The sequence below is a fragment of the Desmodus rotundus genome, chromosome 5, assembly GCF_022682495.2.
Source record: "Desmodus rotundus isolate HL8 chromosome 5, HLdesRot8A.1, whole genome shotgun sequence".
NCBI lineage: Eukaryota > Metazoa > Chordata > Mammalia > Chiroptera > Phyllostomidae > Desmodus > Desmodus rotundus.
This window is the reverse complement of record NC_071391.1, coordinates 28,397,975-28,416,911: the sequence shown is the minus strand read 5'-3', so window position 1 is coordinate 28,416,911 and position 18,937 is coordinate 28,397,975. Positions and strand designations below refer to the sequence as shown.

Sequence of the window (18,937 nt, the reverse complement as noted above, 5' to 3'; positions counted from 1 at the left end):
AAACGTTCAGAAAATAAATCCTAGCGCTGGAAGGAGAAAATGATGCCAGCTTCATCATGTGAAACTAATTTTGTGAGTTTTAAGAAATCCTAGTTTGCTTATTACATTCAATATTCATTATGTGACATCTGATGGCCCCAATAAGTTGTTGGCAAAGGCTTGTTGAAAATTTTTTCTAGGCAAGTCATGCCCTGTTTTAATTGGGCTGAGGCTACCACCTACCATGGTGGTCATTCTGGGCTACGCTCCATCAGACCATCCAAGGAGGCTGACTTCACACAAGGCATTTCTCATGGTGCTACTGTGGTATTTTATAAGAAGTATTCATCCCTCCAGATAATGTAGGAATGGTAGGTAGTTCCCTAGGGTCCTTAAAACAATGAGATATAAATTGTTTCTCAAATTAGATATAAATTTCCATGTTTACTCTCCTATGACACCTTAATTTGAAGCATGCAAAGGTGTGAATTTAATTGTTTATTTTTACCAGAATTAGTATAGAAATCATGAGAATAATGCTTATTATTTTGGTAAATAAAAATAGCCGAATAAGCATGCTAATATTTATTATGAAGATATTTGCCATTCATGGTTGTACAAACGTTGCCATTGATATTTCGCTAATAGAAGGGGAGCAAAGGGGACTAGACACTGAGCTTAATAAAGTTGGAGTATAGGCCTGCTTGCTTAGCCAGGAAGCTACAGCTTCACACCCCAGGGGATCACAGCATTTCTCTGCCAAGAGAGCTAACACTTCTCCGGTCCCCCCTCTGGTTCCAGGTTGCTAGGTGGGATCAGGGGAAGGTAGGCACATGTGCAAAAGCAATGAAATGGTGCAGGGGGAGGTTCTTGACCAAATAGGCCTGTTAGCCTAGCCTGGGGAAAGAAAGCACTGGTTCGGGGATAAACCCATCCAAAGCCAGTGAAAGCTTGGGAAGTTCATAGGTCATTTTGTAGAAGCACCTAATCAGTGCCAAACCAAAGCTAATATAATCCCAGGGGAACAAAAGACTCATTCTTTCTCTCCCTCTCCCTCTCCCTCTCTCTCTCTCTCTCTCTCCCTCCCCTTACCTCCCTGGTAATGCACTCACATGGTGCATGTGACTTTCCTCTCCATGACAAGGTGGGCTTAACAGCTGCATGGCCAACAGCCAAATAGACTCCATCACTGGAGCAGCTGAGAACTAGTAAAGCAACTTGAATGGGGACTGAGACCACTTGGCAGCTGCCTGTGGTCTCCAAAGGACTAAGCTTTAATATGAAGCAGAAACTCTGGACACTGCTTTTGCTTTGGCCTTGCTGAGGACAAGGTTGGACTTTTTTCATGGTGAGACAGGGGACGATGGGACATTGGAAACCCAGGGACAGGCTTCAACATCAACAAACCATCTTGCCACCCCACAATCTCTCATGTGTGGATCCTTGGAATGCTTGCCCTGCCATACCATGGAAGAACCTAATTTCCACCAACAACAATGTTGCAATAAGTTGACTATAAAGTTAATAAGATGCCTATTAAGGCACAATACCTCACATCATAACTTTGTTGCCCTTTGACTTGTTGCTTCTCTGAGAAACACTAAGACTTTTTTGAACCCCATCTCATGAAGTTTCCACAGTGCCTATGAGGCACGGAAAAAGCACATTTAAAGGTACTGCTCATTATAAGATGAAAGCATCTAAAAAGATTCGAGCTGTCTTCCAAGCATATCGTGTTTTCTTTAATGTTAAAATTTAATAAGTTTTCATTGTGCAGATGATCAAAGGCTTGCCTCAAATAGTCAGCTATACTTGCAGTAATGGAAGCACATACTCCACTGAAAATCTTTAGTATTTTTCGGAAGGGCAGTGACCTAAAGTGATGCTACACACACACACACACACACACACACGTTTTGAGGTCAAATATATTTGGAAAATAGTTTATATCATATACCTTTCTAAAAGATGTATAAGGCACTTATGCATTGTAAAGTGGATTTCAACTTTCACTGCGCATTTGCATTGCCGGAGTGCCTCTTAAAATTGCAAGTCCCATGTTTACAGGACTGGATTATCACCCAAGAGTATTATTTTTTAAACAACCACCTTAAGCGATTTTGAACAGGATAAGATCAATCAAGATCAATCAAGACCAGGACTCTAAGAAAGTGTATGTTGAAAGTGCAGAGAACTGCTTTCAATACAACTGATTAATGTTCAAGTAAACTTTTCCTCCAAACTTATAGGGGTTATGAGCTCCATTATTCCAAAACATATTTTGGAAATCCTTCAACATACAAGTGGCTTTCTGCACTTACCATGTTCTTTGAGCTTGATTTCATATACTTACTTCAGTTAACTTTTAAAAGGCGGAATGCAAGTACAATAAAAACAAAGACCAATTATATTATCACAGTGAGAATCAAATAATTATAGTTTTTCCAGAGTAATTTTAGATTTGAGGTCTAACTCAAACCCATGCAATATGAAAGTGAACATTTATTTATTAGGTTCTACTGCGCATCTGCCTAAAATTCTTGGGAATAATATAGTCAAGGTTTTGCCTACCAATTGCTATTATTATAATTACAACCTACTCTTCCACTATACTGTATGCTTCTTTAGAAAAAGGGGCTGTGTGTGATCCTGTTAGAGCCTCTATCAAATATACCTAAACTTTATCTTATGAAAAAAATCACTTATTAAAATTCTAGGAATTGTAATATTTCATACTCAACTTTTGTTTTATTCATTTATTATTTATTCAGAGATTACGTATTGGCCACTTGCTATCTGGCTGGCATCTTGCTGCCATTTAGGTCTAATAAACATTGCCTGTGACTTTAGGGAACTTACAACATATTGAGGAGTCGTAACGTGCTTATATATTCATAAACGAAGTTAAGTACTGATATTTTTATATTCATTGCACCTTCAGAACAAGAAAGCATTACTGAATCTGTCTATGGTAGCAGTGAGGTGCTAGCTAGGGAGACAATGAGTAACTGGTTTTCAGAGTGTCACCGAGAAGACAGATTTTTCTCATGGTCAGGTGCCATCGGCATAGGCACAGAAAGAAGGTGACATGGTGTATGGTCAAATAAGAGCAATACAGTGTGAGAATAGGGAGCATGTAAAATAGCTTTGCTCTAGAATCTGAGTTGGAGTACATTAAATCTCCTATTTGTAGAATTTGCAGAATTTTAGAGTTCAAAACTAGCTTTAAGTATCCTTCTGTTTGCCCCCAAGGAAACAAACTGACCTGTTCAAGGTCAGAGCTAACTGGTGTCCAAGAACTATTGAACCCGTAAGCTCTGTTTTACACAAGGAAAGGATTTTGGAAAATAAAAAAAAAGTAAAAATTAAAAAAAACTTTATTTTTACACTAAATGAGTTTTATCATTACTTTAAAAATGTGTATAGTGGATACATACTGCCAAACTCCATTTTGTCACTTTTTATTAATAAAAATAAATTCTTCTGGGGTAAGAAAAAAATGTGTTCAAAATATAGAGGAAGAAAAAAAAGAAAGGAGGCGGGAAAGGTGAGAGGTAGTAAGGAAAGGAAGATGAAAGAGAGGCAGACAAAGAAGGAAAGAAAAAAAGTAGGAAGGGAAAGAAGAGGGAGAGAAGGAGGGAGGGAAATGTCACTATTTTAATCTTGGTTTAAGTAGAACTGAAGCCCAGTTGGGACACACTGCTAGCAATTCACCTTCTTCTAAACTATTGAGGCTAATAAGGAAGATTAGATTTCTCGGTGAATAAATATAGGATAGTATACCAGAAATGTAATACTTTTAAGGTATTGAAGAGTTTTTGCTGGACAGATTGACGATCATATTGTTTGAGTTGTTTCCTGGCAATACTGATGTTCCTGCAGGCATAGAGACCATTGGCATACTGATATCCTAAAGGCTAGACCCATCCCAAATGTAGTAGTTTTGTAATTCTTTCATTATCATTCTTTAACATGACTAAAGAAGGAACTGTGCACTGGAATTGAACTGTGTTGTAGTAGCTGACTGCTGCAAGCACCACTGAGGTCCCCAAGCCCAGTGGTCCCCTTGAATGGTTAATGGTTCTCCTTGGGATCCCACTGGTTATGATGATTTTGTCCCTGGCTTGGGCTTTCAGATTGTATCAAAGTGAAGGAAGTGTCTCAATGGGAAGAATTCAAGGGAGTTTTTCTATCTCCTTCCATTATTTAATTTACTTTCTTTGACTTATTTTTCATTGCAGCTTTTACAGGAGGACAGGGCATGTTCTGTGAAGCGTCAAGAAAAGCCACCGAGCAATGGCACTGCAGAACCAGAGGCTACTCCACAGGTATTTCTTTTTAGTTGGTTTTGATTATGTTAGCAAGCACTTCTTGACTCCATTTGGTTCTGTGATTTTTCTCTCTTGCTGTAGCTGAAACAGGGGCGTTGTATTGGTGAATAGAAGATACTCCTTCATGGAGTGCTGTTTGAGATCTCCGTGACCACTGTGCCTGCCACTAAGCTTTGAATTTTATTGCCGAGACCCTCAGAAAAACAAGGGAGAGGGAGATGCCCTTCCCCTCCCCCACAACCAAGAAACAAAACAAAAATAATCTGAGAATGAAAAACATGCATTTTTTTTCCTTAGGGGAAAGAGATAAAAGGAAGACCTGGAGAAGTAGGGGAGGTACAAAGGGTACCCGTCCCCAACAAACACATGTCACAAACAGACAACCCAGGCAGCTAATTCTGAAATTCTATCGGTACTGTTCTACATTTGACTAGAGTATTACGTCATAGCAATTGTTAGTTTCATTTCACTTAACACATTTTTCAAATTTTGGGTTAGATGAATTAGATTTGAAAGGTTTGGCCCAAGTTTTCTCAAAATACTTTGAAATATCTTGCCATGTGTACATAATATATTATGAACTTTCATGAAGTAGAGGTATTGACATATTTACATTTATTTTTGTTGGGCATTAGGTATCTGTAAGATATTTATTGAGACGTATTAATTTAAATTACTATTGTATTTTAATTTTTAGCAAATATGTATATTTTGTTTTGACTGTCCTAATTTTCTTTGTTTATTGTTTGACAGAAGTTGCAAGTGTCTCCTTGTGCTAAATGTGAAGTGGAAAAAACCCAGGAAAAAACATTCACCAGCTTTGAAGGAAGAGCAACGAAGGAAGAAAAAATACTGTAGATACCAAGAAACTGTGTTAAAGCATCTATTTGCTATTGTCTTCATAACCTTTTTAGACCGCAGGCTTAAAATGGAAATACTAAGTTTTTAAATCATGCAACTTTTTCACAATTTTATGTTCTTTATAAATAGTCTTCAAATTTTCCAAAAGATTTCAGGCCAATTATGATCCTCAAGCAATAACCTAATCAGAATGGATATCCACAATCACAAAAAGTCATTGTCATCAGTAAATTGCCCAGTATAACTTGGTTTGTCTTGAACTTAAATGCAATATAAGACTTCATTCTGATGATTGATTTGGGTATCTGGTACTTCTATGATCTAGTATTTGAAATCATTTGGAGGATAAAACATTTTGTATCCTCAGCATTCTTTGAATCCAATTTCAATCATATCATAAAGAATTCGGTCCACACTGGCTGATTGGTGTCACGTTGTTCAAGGCTGGAATCTGTGCCAACCTGAATATATTTTTTGAGAGTGTTTATTGCTGTTCTCATCATGTTGAACCATGGCTAAACAGTATCAAGGCAAGTCTGTCAGGGATTTAGTCAGTTAATATTCTTCATTAACTGTGTTTGGGATAATATGGACAAAATATCTAAATGGACGACTATATTTCTGACACAACCAATTATATTTTTTTGGTATTCTATAGACACATCCCTGTGGTTGTTTGCTGGAATCACTCCAAGTTAGAAATCGAGTTGTTAGAAATGCTTGGCATGAATTTCAATGTGAAATTTGGATAGCGGAATGTGGGATAGAAAGGAGGTTTCAAAATTCCAATTTGAAAGCAGATAATATACTTTTTAAAAATGGGGATATGATCAAAATAAAATAGCCGTGTAGAGCTAATGAATCCAGATTTGTACAACTTGAAAACAAATGTATTATTCAAATAAGTCAATGGCTGTGATAATCTTTGAAGTTGGGGCTCTATATAGGAATATTACTAATCAAATAAATTCACTCCTGAATAATCTGGACAAAGCTCCCAAGCTAGAAGAATTGACACTTGAGTAATTGTCTGATAAATAGGGTGACTGTAACATCAAACTTCCAGACTCAAATTAATGGATTAAATGATCAATTATAGTTTGCACTGAATATATATAGATCGTTTGCAGAAAGCTAATAGAACTATAGAATTTGTATAATGAATATGCAAAGCAGCAGGGCACTGAATTCTTGCAGGCTGGGTTACAAATACTTAGAGATTTTATATATAAATATATTTAAATATGTATTTATATATATTTGTGATTAGTAGATAAAATTAAATTCTAGGATATGATGGCACACCTTCGATCGCAAAGACCTGTTCGAAGAAGTGTAGTGGCAAATTCTTACTGACACTAAATGGAATATTGTGATATATTCATGTGGCTGCTGTACTTACAGATTTGTTCAGTGGCATCAGTATGTTTTCAGAGTACAGGCTACCTACGAATAAAAGAGTATTAATTTTATAGATGATCCATAGAGTTTTCAGATGAAGTGACCACGACAGAAAAAAAGATCAAGGTCCAAAGTTTCGGCTGACTTCTTGCTCTAAAATTTTAATTCTATCAGAAGGAATATGGTTGGTTTCTCAAGTCATGTTCCTTCTAATATTCCCGCTGTATCCACAAACCCTAACCATCTCCAAAGGTTTTTGAAAGGGAAGTAGATAATTTTGTTTTTATTTAGGTTTACATTCCTAACTTCACCTTTACATTCCTAACTTGAGCGTGCCCCAACTTCGCTCCTAGACCCCACGGGTCTTACAGAAAGTTAATCATCCATTTGGCTTTAGCATAGTACGTTTACAAGGCATGTTGGAACTAACAAAAAGAGAATCAGACTGATATTTTCTAAAATTTTTATAGTATATCATGATGAACAATGAAAATTTGGCTTAACATTAATCAAATTTGGACAGCTTATTTTTTCTATGCCCTAAATTCCTATCCTAGTATTGATAATAAAATGAACTTGCTTCTCTTATTATTGCCATGATCAAGTACACTCTGAATGAATATAATGTATATATTTTTTCTTTAAATATAGATGCATTATGTGTCCTGTAGAGTTTACTGTGGTATATTCATTATTATTGTCTCAAAACAAAAAGGATTTGTAGCAAAAGAGCTTTATAAATATTTTTAAAGAAATATTCTGAGAGCTCCTTTTAATAATTATGTCATACTTTTTTAGTATGTCATATAACTTTAATGGGTGCATTTTATTTCTCTCAATCCTTTAATTGCTTTAAAATAGTATCAGAGAGGTTTAAAATGCTTTACTTATACATGTGACTTTTGTCTATAAGAGAGGTGCCATTTCTTATTATATCTTTTAATTAATAGTTCTATAAATGGATGGTTGTTTTTGTTAACATTCATAGCCTAACTACCCTCATATGGAAGAACACAGTAACCTGAATGTTGAATATAGATACATAATTCTATTATGTACCTGTAATGGTAAGCAGTGGAAGATTTCTTGTTTTGCAGAATACAAATTGATTTCTATTGCGAAACATACTTTTTGATGGAATGACTTAATATAGGGATTACCAAACGATACCAACTTATTTCTCTCTACTTATTTTAAAATACTAATCATGCTATGTATTCATCTAAGTTAGAAATCTGTGTGGACTTTGTGTTTCCACTTATATCTATTAACTATGTAAATTAAACGAGTGCCTCAAGTGTGTAAGACCTAAATGAATGCTGACTGTATCTATCCAACACCAACATTCTCAGATGAAAAATGGAAAAAATTAGTAACTCGTCGGGATGTGACTTTCTGTGTGATCTCAAATCTCTAAATACTGAGTATATGAAGTGGCTAACTATTTTTTTCATTCATTCATTATATACTTAGCAATGATGAACTGCTGGTTTGGACATAATTCTCTTTCATAACGTATACTGGATTACAAGTCTAAAACAGTTAACACGTGAAGGAGACAGTTACTGTTTTCGATTGACAATGTGGACAGCTGGAGTAAAACAATTTCTGTGAACTTTGAACAATGGGATCTTTTATTTTTATAACATAGGTACTGTAATTAGCACTAATTGAGGTAGAGGCTGAGATATTACTGACCCTTTAGAGTAGGGTGAGCTGGCCGGGCCTAGAGAGTGATGGAAACACGCACTTGTTTACTGAGGGGGCGTTTCCTGTCTTGTGTACAGTCCGAAACTACTTGTTCACGTGGATTTCGTAGCGTAGTGTTCATGGCCGTTGGATGAAAGATAAAAGCTACTGAAATATGGCCTGTTTTCCCTCAATAAAGATTTGTTACCAAACTACAATGTGTATTACTCTACATCAACTAATTGAAAAACAAATATTAACAATATAAATAGTGCTCGTTTCTGTGTATCAAGATCAAAGAACTTTCTGAAGACGTCATCCAGGAAGTTTCTTCAATCTCTCTTTGCAGAGTCCCGAAAGTCTTTAATTTTACTTGGAGTGGTTTTTGTTTTTTTAATAGAGTTCCATGATGGCATACATTTTTGTCTTTTTTTTTTTTTTGTGAATGAATCTCAAATGCTTAGGACTAGCTGCCTCATAGAAAGTACTCAAATATTGCTGAATGAATTAATTCAGAACCCGAAGCTGCAAGGGAAGAAGGAACGGAAGCAAAAAGAGAGACTACTTTAGTAGAATTGTTACCATAAAATCACGTGGGGTTCTGCTGTCTGCCGCCCACAAATTCTAGAAGCAGATGTTTGGTGAAATAAGAAAGGAGTCTTTAATTTAAAAGCTACACAATTTTGGAAGAATAACAGGCTTCTGCCTCAAAGCCAATTCCTTTTAAAGTACTCTAAGGAAAATAACCCCTCCACGTTTTGCCAGATCAGTTCAAGGTCACTTCTCCTATTTAAAAAAAAAAAAAATCATCCTTTGGGTTACACAGGCAGCTTAGCTGGTTCCCAGTCCCAGTCGGGCTTCAGGCGTCTTTTGGAGTCCTGTGCGCTGGTGTCCTATTCGTTGCACTCCGCCCTTTCCTCTGGTCCTGGCCCGCCGGCGGGGCTTTTGCCTCGTCCCAGTGGCTGTCGGCTCTCCGGAGCCTCCGGGTGCCTGGCTGAGAAGGGCTGTACTGTGGGACAGTTCCAGTCCTCAACACTGCCGCTGTTTCTCTCGCAGGGAGGGACACGGGGCTTGTCGCCTGGCCACGCGGTCTCCAGAGACCCCCTGGCCCAGGAATGCTCTGTCCCTGCCCCCCGACTTGGCTAGCAAGGGGGAAAAAAAGGGAACAGTTTCCACACGCCCTCCATTTAAAAATTCCGCCCCCAAATCCTATGCACTCACCGCAAACGCCAGTAGAAGGGTCTTTTCCCCTGTCTGCGCTCTCCCCTGCCCCTTTGGGGGAGGTACATAAATACTATCTATCTTTTAGGGTTTTGTGGTTGTTCATGTGGGTTGTTTAGTCTCTTTTCCTTCGTCTTTTCCTCTGGAAGGTTGACGTATGGACCTGAAACTGAGACTTAAAGCAGAGTGGCTATGACAGTGCTTGATGAATGTCGGGACGCAGTGCAATGTAACAGACACAATTCACAGGGCGTGTGTGTGTCTAATTGGGATCTGGATTTGATATTCACCTGGACTTCCATAGGTCACTTAATTTCTTTTATTGGCTTCTAAGGTCTTGGTCTTTACATAGTTGGCCTTAAATCAGAGATTTCCCTCTCTGTCCTCCCGAGCCCTCAATTTTTAGCAAACACAACTTCAGGACTGCTGAGGATGTAAATGAACAGGTAAGGGAGGGGGCTCTGGACTCCATGAACACTCACCTTTAATGAGAGTATCTATTATTTTCTTTAAATTTATTTGTCAATTACAGTTTACATTTAATCATATTTTGTATTAGCTTCAGATGTACGACTGCAAAGTGGTTAGAAACCATGTTCTTTACAGTGGTCACATTGTTGCTTCAAGTTCTCGCTTGGCATGTTACTTATTTATCTTGTTAATATTGACTATATTCCTTACGCTGTAATCCGCATCTCTGTGGCTATTCTGCAACTAGCAATTTATACTGCTTAATCCTTTCATTTTTCATCCATCCCCAACCCCTTCCTTTTGACAGCTGTCAGTCTCTTCTAGAGTGTCTATTCCTTTTTATAATCTATCTGTTGGGCGGACACATTCTGCGTATACTTTCAATGGGAAAAAGCAGTCCAAAGTCCAATTGCAAAGTGACTTGAATATCACTGAATAAGATGATTTCTATGACCCCTTCTCCCCATTTGTTCATTCATCCACACAAATGGCCAGTCCTTCAGCCGTTCCACTTTTCCATTGAGGATACAAGAGTAAGCAAAAGTATTAATTATGAATATCAATATTTCACTTAATATGTGCCAGCCACTCTTTTTGATAAGGTGAACCAATTAAGCAAAGAAAAAAAACCTCATAGACACAGAGAACAGTATGGTGATTATCAGAGGGGAAGGAGGCTAGTGGGAGGTAGAGGAGGGTAAAGGAGGGTAAATGGAGACAGAAGGGGACTAGACTTTGGGTGGTGAACACAGAATATAACATACAAATGATGTATTTTAGAATTGTACACTTGAAACCTATATAATTTTATGAACAATATCACCCCAATAAATTCAGTAAAAAGATTTGTTAAATATTCTGAGGGTTACTTGAGACATTAAAATTATCCTATTTCACAGATGAGGACATTGAGGTAGAAAAATGTTAATAAATTGCCAAGATTACACTGCTAATAGGAGGAAAAGGAGGGGTACAAACCTGAAAAATGAGTTGCTGGAATCTGGGTGCTTTACCAGTTCACCATGCTGCCTCTCCTGCAGAGGCCAGATTCCTGACTTCATGGAGCTCACAGTTCAGAAAAAAGACAACAGTAATAGAGGAGGAACGCAGATAAATGCATGGCTGCTGCAAAGAGAGACCGTGGTTCTCTTTACAGTACATTACAGCATGCCGTGCAGGGGGCGGGGGAGTGGATGGAGTGTGAAGGCAACCTGGCTTGTAAGATCTTCACTCAGAAAATGATATTAAACTAAGATTAATGAGTACATACTATTTTGCATGGGTGTTCAAACTTCAAAAATTGTAGGCATTATTCTAGCTGTTTCTATACACATTTGTGTTTTCTGACATTGGTGAGCATTTTAATTTGTAGACTCATAAGTTTAGTATGTGATTACCCTCACATGTTTCCATCTCTATCCATGTATGTATGTGCCTATATACATGTGTTCATGGATATTAATTCAGCAAAACATTCATATACCAGTGGAATGCTTATTTTTCTGCACTGATTCCATTCCTATTCACATGTTTCATGCTATTTTAACACAGGAATTCTGAGCACAGTGGATAACTGTGTATGCATAGTTATGCAAATGTCCAATATGCCTGCAATGAATACTCAGTGCTAATAATTATATGATTCACTCTGACTGCTGCAACACAGGTCCACTGCTAGAGAAAGAGGACTGGACTCGTAAGATTAGGGAAGGAGAGGTATTTTACTTATCTCAACTAGTAATGAGAGAATGATATTATACAGGAATTTGCTGAAGAAGTTTCCAGACATGGATTACTTTGAAATTACTATACTTTTGAAAACCAGTGGCTGGTTTTAGGAGGAAATACTTCACTTAGATTTTGTCTTTCTCTCTCTCTCTTTTTAAATAAAATGATGCATTATTACTTTGTCTTTTCTCTGTGTTTTATTTGACATTTGGGTTAAATAAAATATATTGAATGACTATCATTTTAGAATAAAATACTAACTACTCCATGGTACAACTGCCAAGGTTAATTAGCTTTTATTTAAAATCTAATGTGTTTTGTATAATTTTCTTTTCTCAGATAATGTAAAGATATATTTCTTTGATTGACCTACACCGCAGTTTCTAGGAACTCCCACTTCACCAGGTGACCTAGTAGGTAATTATTTTCCTGTAATACATCATACAATTTAATGTCTCTTTTTATTCCCTTAGATTTTAAAAAGCAATGCGAACTCATCGAGTCTCTTTTTGGAAGGTGGCCCTGTGTGCCTTGCATGCAGCCAAGCAGAAAGGAGGTACAGGGACGGTGCTGAATTTGTGAGGCAATTCTCAGAAGCCTTCCTGAGCTGAGTCCCAATTTTGTGTCTCAGAATACACTATTTCTAGGTCGGCTTTACCAAAAGTTATTTTATCGCACACGCGCGCGCGCGTGTGTGTGTGTACCTTTAGGAGTGCACACATAACACTGAAAGTGTTACACATGCGCATGAGTGCAGACTTGGGAATCAAGCCGCTCACATTAAATTCTTTGTTCAGCTCCGCAGGCAATTAGCTAACTTGTGTGTTTCACTGTCTTCACCAGGGAATCATAAGGCAGCATACCTCACAATAATGATAGCCAGTTCGTCTAAGTGTTAAATGAGATTATATAAATAGGAAAACCTGTAAACATTTAAAAACACCACTTTTTAAAAACATGGACAACAGGATGGACATTGCGAGGCAGAGGGGGTTTAAGAAGGATAAATGGTAATGGAAAAATACAATAAAACATAAAGGTATTTATACATACCTAAATATACTCACAAATCCCCAATAATTATTATGCACACAGAATTGGACACATGTACAGTATATTTCTCTTTCTCTCTGTGTTGAGTGTGTGTGTGTGTGTGTGTGTTTGTGTGTGTGGTGAGCAGGAGGTATGATTGGTTTTGCCTAAAGAGAGACTCTCCTAATTTTGATTATCTGAAGACAAAGACTGGATTTGTCTAAACAATGCTATGTTGAATTAATCTTTATTAAGATGAATAAGTTGAGATACGAACATCCTTTTAAAACCACTGGGTAGTGGCATCAAGTGTCTCTCCATGTTTGAAGCATGATGATCAAACCTTTTTCTCCAGGAGTCATCTAATTTTTCTTTCCTTTTGAGAGTCAGAATACTAATTAAGGGATTCTGTTTATTTGTGAAGAATTTCATAAGGATGTAATTGTTTTCTTTTTACTTCTGGTTTGAATTATTTTTTCCAGATTGCTTTTTTTATTTACCTAAATGGGTAATTAATAGTGCCTGGGAAAAAATGAGAAGCTTATTTACCCTAACTTACAACCATAATAATTTTAGTAAGATGTATCATAGGCTATAATCCAAGGAGATATGGGACAGTTCTTTGCATAAATTAAGTGAAGAGGTGCACGAATAAAATATTTACATTTCCAATGATATTTTTATAGTAAAAGAACAAAATATATTCAAAAATAGATTCTTTTGCTTTCTAAGCTTTAAAATTGCATAGGCTGAGTTCTAGATTTTCTGGGATCTTTAAAACACCAATGAAACATTAATCAAAAACCAAGCCACAGGTCATTTTTTTTGCAGTAGAAATGATTCTATACACATTCATTACTATTTTTGAAACTAGATTTGTATTCTCATTTGGGGAAAAGAAGCATCCACTTTATTTTTTCAATCTTTTTTCATTCCCACTTCAAAGCTTCAAAGCCTAGTGGACTTCTTTATACCCCCTCTCTATCCTATTCTCCCTTTTATTAAAGGAAAGTATGTGAACAGACTCCTTCCCGATGGGCCTTGAAATTTCTTTTGAGGGAAAAATGAGATAAGATCTCTGTGGATCTAACAGCCCCTTGACAAGTTTGGAATTTTTGTAACCAACACACCCATGAATATGAGGGTTTTACATTTCTGACCTGCTCTGCTTTTTAAGTTGTCATTCTATATAGCTTTGCCCCCTAAATCTATTCACCACATAATATTCATACTGACTATTAAAAAAGAAATGTTACATCATGACATTTCTCTTTTTAATGTGGGAGCAAGGGATGGGCAGGGCAGGGGACAGCAACGGGGTAAAATTGGGACAACTGTAATAAAACAATGATAAAAAATAAAATGATCCAATGGTCTCAGATATCACTGAGATTTACATTAAAACAACATTTTCCACCATAGACTGCTAGGCCTCACGGTGCTGGGCCTCCTTCTCTTGGCCTCATTTCCTACTACTCTCCCCGTGGCCCACTTGGCTCATTTTATACTGGGCTCTTTGCTGAGCCTCCAACTTGCTGAGAAGCTTCTGTCTCAGTATTTAGTACCTACTGGTCTACGACGGGGGTGGTTTTTCTCTAAATATATATTTAGCTCATTCTCTGCTCTAAGTTTATGGCATAGGAAGGAGTATTCTTGGTGTCCTATCTGCAGTGGTACAACTACGCTCACCACTCTGCAGCCGTCCCTGCGTAGCCCCTAAATTCACTTGTCGTCTCTGCATAAAATACATCACTTATGACATCATATTGCATACGTACTTTTATATATGTGTTCCATTGGTCTGCTACTTCTGAAATGTAATCTCTTGGTGAGCAGGGCTTTTTTCATTTTCTTCATTGCCTCATTCCCAGAGTCCCTGAGACAAGGAGGTGCCTAATGGATACTAGTTGAATAAATACATGTAAAAAAATGCACTTTCCCCATTGGCTTCGATACATCTCTGTCACTGCAGGGGAGAGAATACTCTGAAAGTGGAAAAAATATATACCCTCAGGGAAGGTCCCAGCTCTGTCACTTGAAAAATAGTCTGCTGACCGGTGTTAGGGAAGTCACTTAGAAGAACAGAGGGGTCGTTTAATCATTTATATCTTCAGGAGTTATGAGCACGGGCACGTATTCTCCCCATTGAAATTTTTCTGAAATCTCTGATAGAACTACTTACTAAAAAAATAAACATAAGCAGTTTGACTCTAAATCTGATACAAAAAAGAATAGCCACAGCTTTTCCTAAATAGAATTATAAAATAATTTGTAACAAGGATAGACAACTAAACCAAAAAGTCACTTTTCATAATAGAGCAAAGAGGAACTTATCCGATTTTAAACGTGATCATTGAAAACTTTCGGTGACTTTCCCAAGGCACAGGAAACCAGAACTGGGACCCAAGTTTGGACGTCAGCGCTGCCGTATCTACCTAGTATTTAGTGCATTCCCTGCATGTAACCTCACTTTAGTATTACAACAGCAGACTTCTGGGCCAACTTTAGAATTACTGGAACAGATTTTCTTACACTCTATCTGAGGACTCCGATTTTTTTTAACTTTATTTTGTATTGGTGTCAGGTGGTTACGCAATCATATACTTTACAATTCAGGAGTTTCCAGCCCACGGCCTGCAGGCTGCATATGCCCCAGGATGGCTATGAATGCAGCCCAGCGCAAAATGTTAAATTTACTTAAAACCTTTTTTTTTTTTTGCTCATCAGTTTTCATGAATGTTTGTGTATTTAATGTGTGACCCAAGACAACTCTTCTTCTTCCAGTGTGGCCCAGAGATGCCAAAAGGTTGAACACCCCTGGTATTTCCGGTATTGCAACTGGCATACACAGTGATAACTATTCGCACTCAAGATAAACCTGTACAGACAGATCTTTAAATCACTGCAGTAGGTGTGACATGCCATGTATATCATTATTATTCTATATATCCCAGAGCTCTCCCATTTTCTTGTTAAATGAGGGCTACTTAGTTACACAACTTTGCCCTGTTCTAAGGTTTTTTCTTGCAGTACTTTGCAAGCTTTTCATAACCAACATGTGTCCACCATCTTCCAAACACTAAAGCTTTTTAGCCAGTAGTGAAGCAAAGTTGCTTGTGTGCCCATTTCTGTTCTGCTTCTTACTTTACATGATGAGCCTGCCAGACAACGGCACCAAGCTGGCAAGCGCGTGGCGGCTCTCTTTCTTCTTTCTGCTTGGATGTATTAAGACAGTGAACATGGCTGCTGATGACCAACAATACTAGTAATTATTCTAACAGCAATCATGTAATTGACTGCCACTTAGGATGTCTGCAATGGGATCTCTATAGCAACAGTCCCTTCTGGATGCCACTGGTTTTACTATTTTTATGTAAACTGTTTTCAACTCTGAATTTATTTCCCCCTCAGGATAAGATTTTTTTTTTGTATTTGGCAATGGATTTTAGGTATTGAAGAGACCTTCAGGTGTCTTACAATAGAGAAACAAAAACTGTTACCGTAATCAAGAAAGGGGAGATTAGAGAAAGAGAGAAATTACAGGAGCTAGGCATTTGCCTCTACCATGTCAGAAAATTGTAACAAATTGTAACAAATTGGCTATTATTGACGATTATGAAAGGGATTATAATGTGACAATTTTCAACAAGTTTGCTGGGGGGTAGGTCATTGAGAAACCTCAACTTGGACCATTTCTTGAATATATTATAGTATTGGCCTCAGGCCTTTCCTTGCCTTCAGAGAACACCAGGGAGAGCAACTGACATTGAATTCAGTAAAGTTACTATTTTGTCTCCCTCAAGAAGCAGCAAGAATTGTACGATTTACTTCTATTATTTTCTGAATAGCCTTTGAGTAAAGAAACTAGCCTAAGTCTTTAATAAAGAGATGAAAACTAAAATCATAAAATGCAAATCAGAGCATTTCACTCTTTATTCTAAATTTTTGCATTAACTTAAAGTCCAAACTTCTCACTGAGTAACTCAAAGCCCTAAGAGATCTGGCCTCTGGCTATTTTATATTCGACCACACCCCCTGCCAATCACTGCTTCTCACACTGCTCTCCAGCAAGTGACTGGCAACATATTTATAAAACCTAATATGGAAATTTTACTAGTGATACTAGTCATAATAGCAAATACTTGTACACTTTTGTAATATTCCAGTAATAGTCTGACAACATCACATGTATTTTTAACCCAAACTTCAACCAACCAGTGAGATCAGTAATATCAATTTCCCTCTTTTTTTTTTTTTTTTTTTTTTTGCCTGAGGACACTGAAGCACAGCGAATATAAGTAAATCACCCCAGATATCTATTAGGTGGCAGAGCTGGACTCAAGACCAGGCAGTCTGACTTCAGAGTTGATGTTCTTAACCACTGTGCCAATCTACAAATCAGACCACGACTCTCCCTTGATTAATGCATGTCGATGTCTGGTGAACTTACTTAAAATAAATGACAGTGTAGGAGATGAGCTCTGGTTCTTGTCTATCCCTTTAAATCTGTCCTTTTCCATAATACCAGTTACATTACATGCAGAATGAAGAAGGAAGCATATACCCAATGCAGAATGAAGATGTAGAATCACAGTCCACAAATTATTATTGAGTTAGGAGAGTGACAGGAGAGCATCAAACCAAGTGTAGAGCCCTTCTGAGATTCGGAGCCTTCCACTCCAAAGATAACATATTTATAATGCTGGCTGTCCTTGCATCATTCTCTCCTTTACTCATTGAGCTCCAGATTTGCTGTCCTCCTGGCTACTTCTTTTTTACTTCAAGCTCCTTCTGCCTGAAGCCTCAGTGCTTGCAGATCTTCTTGCCAGGAAGTCTCCTTACCTCCAGTCTCAAAGACGTGTTGGACCCCATCAGATACACCAGTTTGGGTATGGGTGCAGTTCCGGAAGGCAAAAAGAGGGTAAAAGGGAAGAAATGACATTTGAAAAAAGAATGGCATAAACACTTTATAAATAGGATGAAAAAATTAAACATCTAAGAAATAAAGTACAGAAATATAATGGCTGTACTATATTAGCCACAATAGATGCTAAAACAAACAAAAAACTGCATATGAAGGACGTTTTAAAGTAAGAGTCAGTCCATCAGGAAAATATGATAATTATAAACATGTATCCACTTCACATCAGATTTCCAAAATGCATGGAACAAAAAGACAGAAGTGAAGAGAACTACAGACAGTTCAAAATATCATTGAACAAATCAAAAAGCACAATGAGATATTGCCTCATACTCATTAAGATGGCTACTACAAAGAATAAGTTTTGACAAAGGTGTGGAGAAATTGAATCCTTTTCACTGGTGGTGGGAATGTAAAATGGCATAGCTGCTGTGGAAAATAGTTTGGTGGTTCCTCAGAAAGTTAAATATATAACTCATGTGATTTAGGAAATTCACTACTTTGCATAAAGCCAAGAGATATGAAAGTAGGGTCTCAAAGAAATATTCATACACTCATGTTCACTGCAACATTACTCACAATAGAGAAAAGGTAGAAGCCACCCAAGTGTTAACAGATAAATGAATAAACAAAATGTGGTAAGTACATAAAATAAAATATTACTGAGCTTCAAAAAGGAAGGGAATTCTGACATCCTCCAACATGGATGCACTTTGCAAGCCTATGTTAAGTGTAATAAGGCAGATGTAAAAGGACACATTTCATGATTCTGTTTATGTAAGGTTTATAGAATAGGCAACTTCCTAGAGACAGAAAGTTGAATAGAGGTTACAAGTGTCTAGCAGGAGGAATGGGGTTTTATTTTTTATGGATATTGGGTTTCAGTTTTGCAAGATGCAAAAAGTTTTGGTGGCGATGGTTGCACAATATGGAATATTGCATTGATGAAATTGACTGTTGTTTGTTTATTTTACCACCTGATCAGGCAGTAGCAAATACTCTAGAATTATTGTAAGACATTTGCACATAAGAGTCTGAGGAATAAAATCCCACAAAAATTCAGGGACCTTCTACTCTAGTGAAATTTCTAGGTGTCCCGTGATATGGTGTGTTCCTTATAAGGTGAGGGAAAGTTATTACATTTGGTTGTTTTGAAAAACAAAAACAAAGAGCAACAACTAGTAGGGCATTTTAGACTTTGGAGGCAATGCATTCCTCATCTGGGTGTGCTTACTCTGGTCATTTACAAGTGACCCAGAGAGCTGCTGTTTTGGAATGAGACCCAGAACCACGGGAAGCTCTG

General features: G+C 37.4%; 1 protein-coding gene across 4 annotated transcripts in view; it reads left to right on the top strand.

Moving 5' to 3' along the window:
- LUZP2 (leucine zipper protein 2) overlaps positions 1–6,607 on the top strand; it is a 351,835-nt gene extending 345,228 nt beyond the window's left edge. For all 4 annotated transcript variants that reach the window (XM_053925801.2, XM_024558957.4, XM_024558956.4 and 1 more), the window contains 2 exons: positions 4,221–4,307; positions 5,064–6,607. In XM_053925801.2, coding sequence (XP_053781776.1) covers positions 4,221–4,307; positions 5,064–5,168 — 192 coding nt within the window. In that variant the 3' untranslated portion in view covers positions 5,169–6,607. The remainder of the gene's footprint in view (positions 1–4,220; positions 4,308–5,063) is intronic.
- The last annotated feature ends 12,330 nt before the right edge of the window (positions 6,608–18,937 follow it).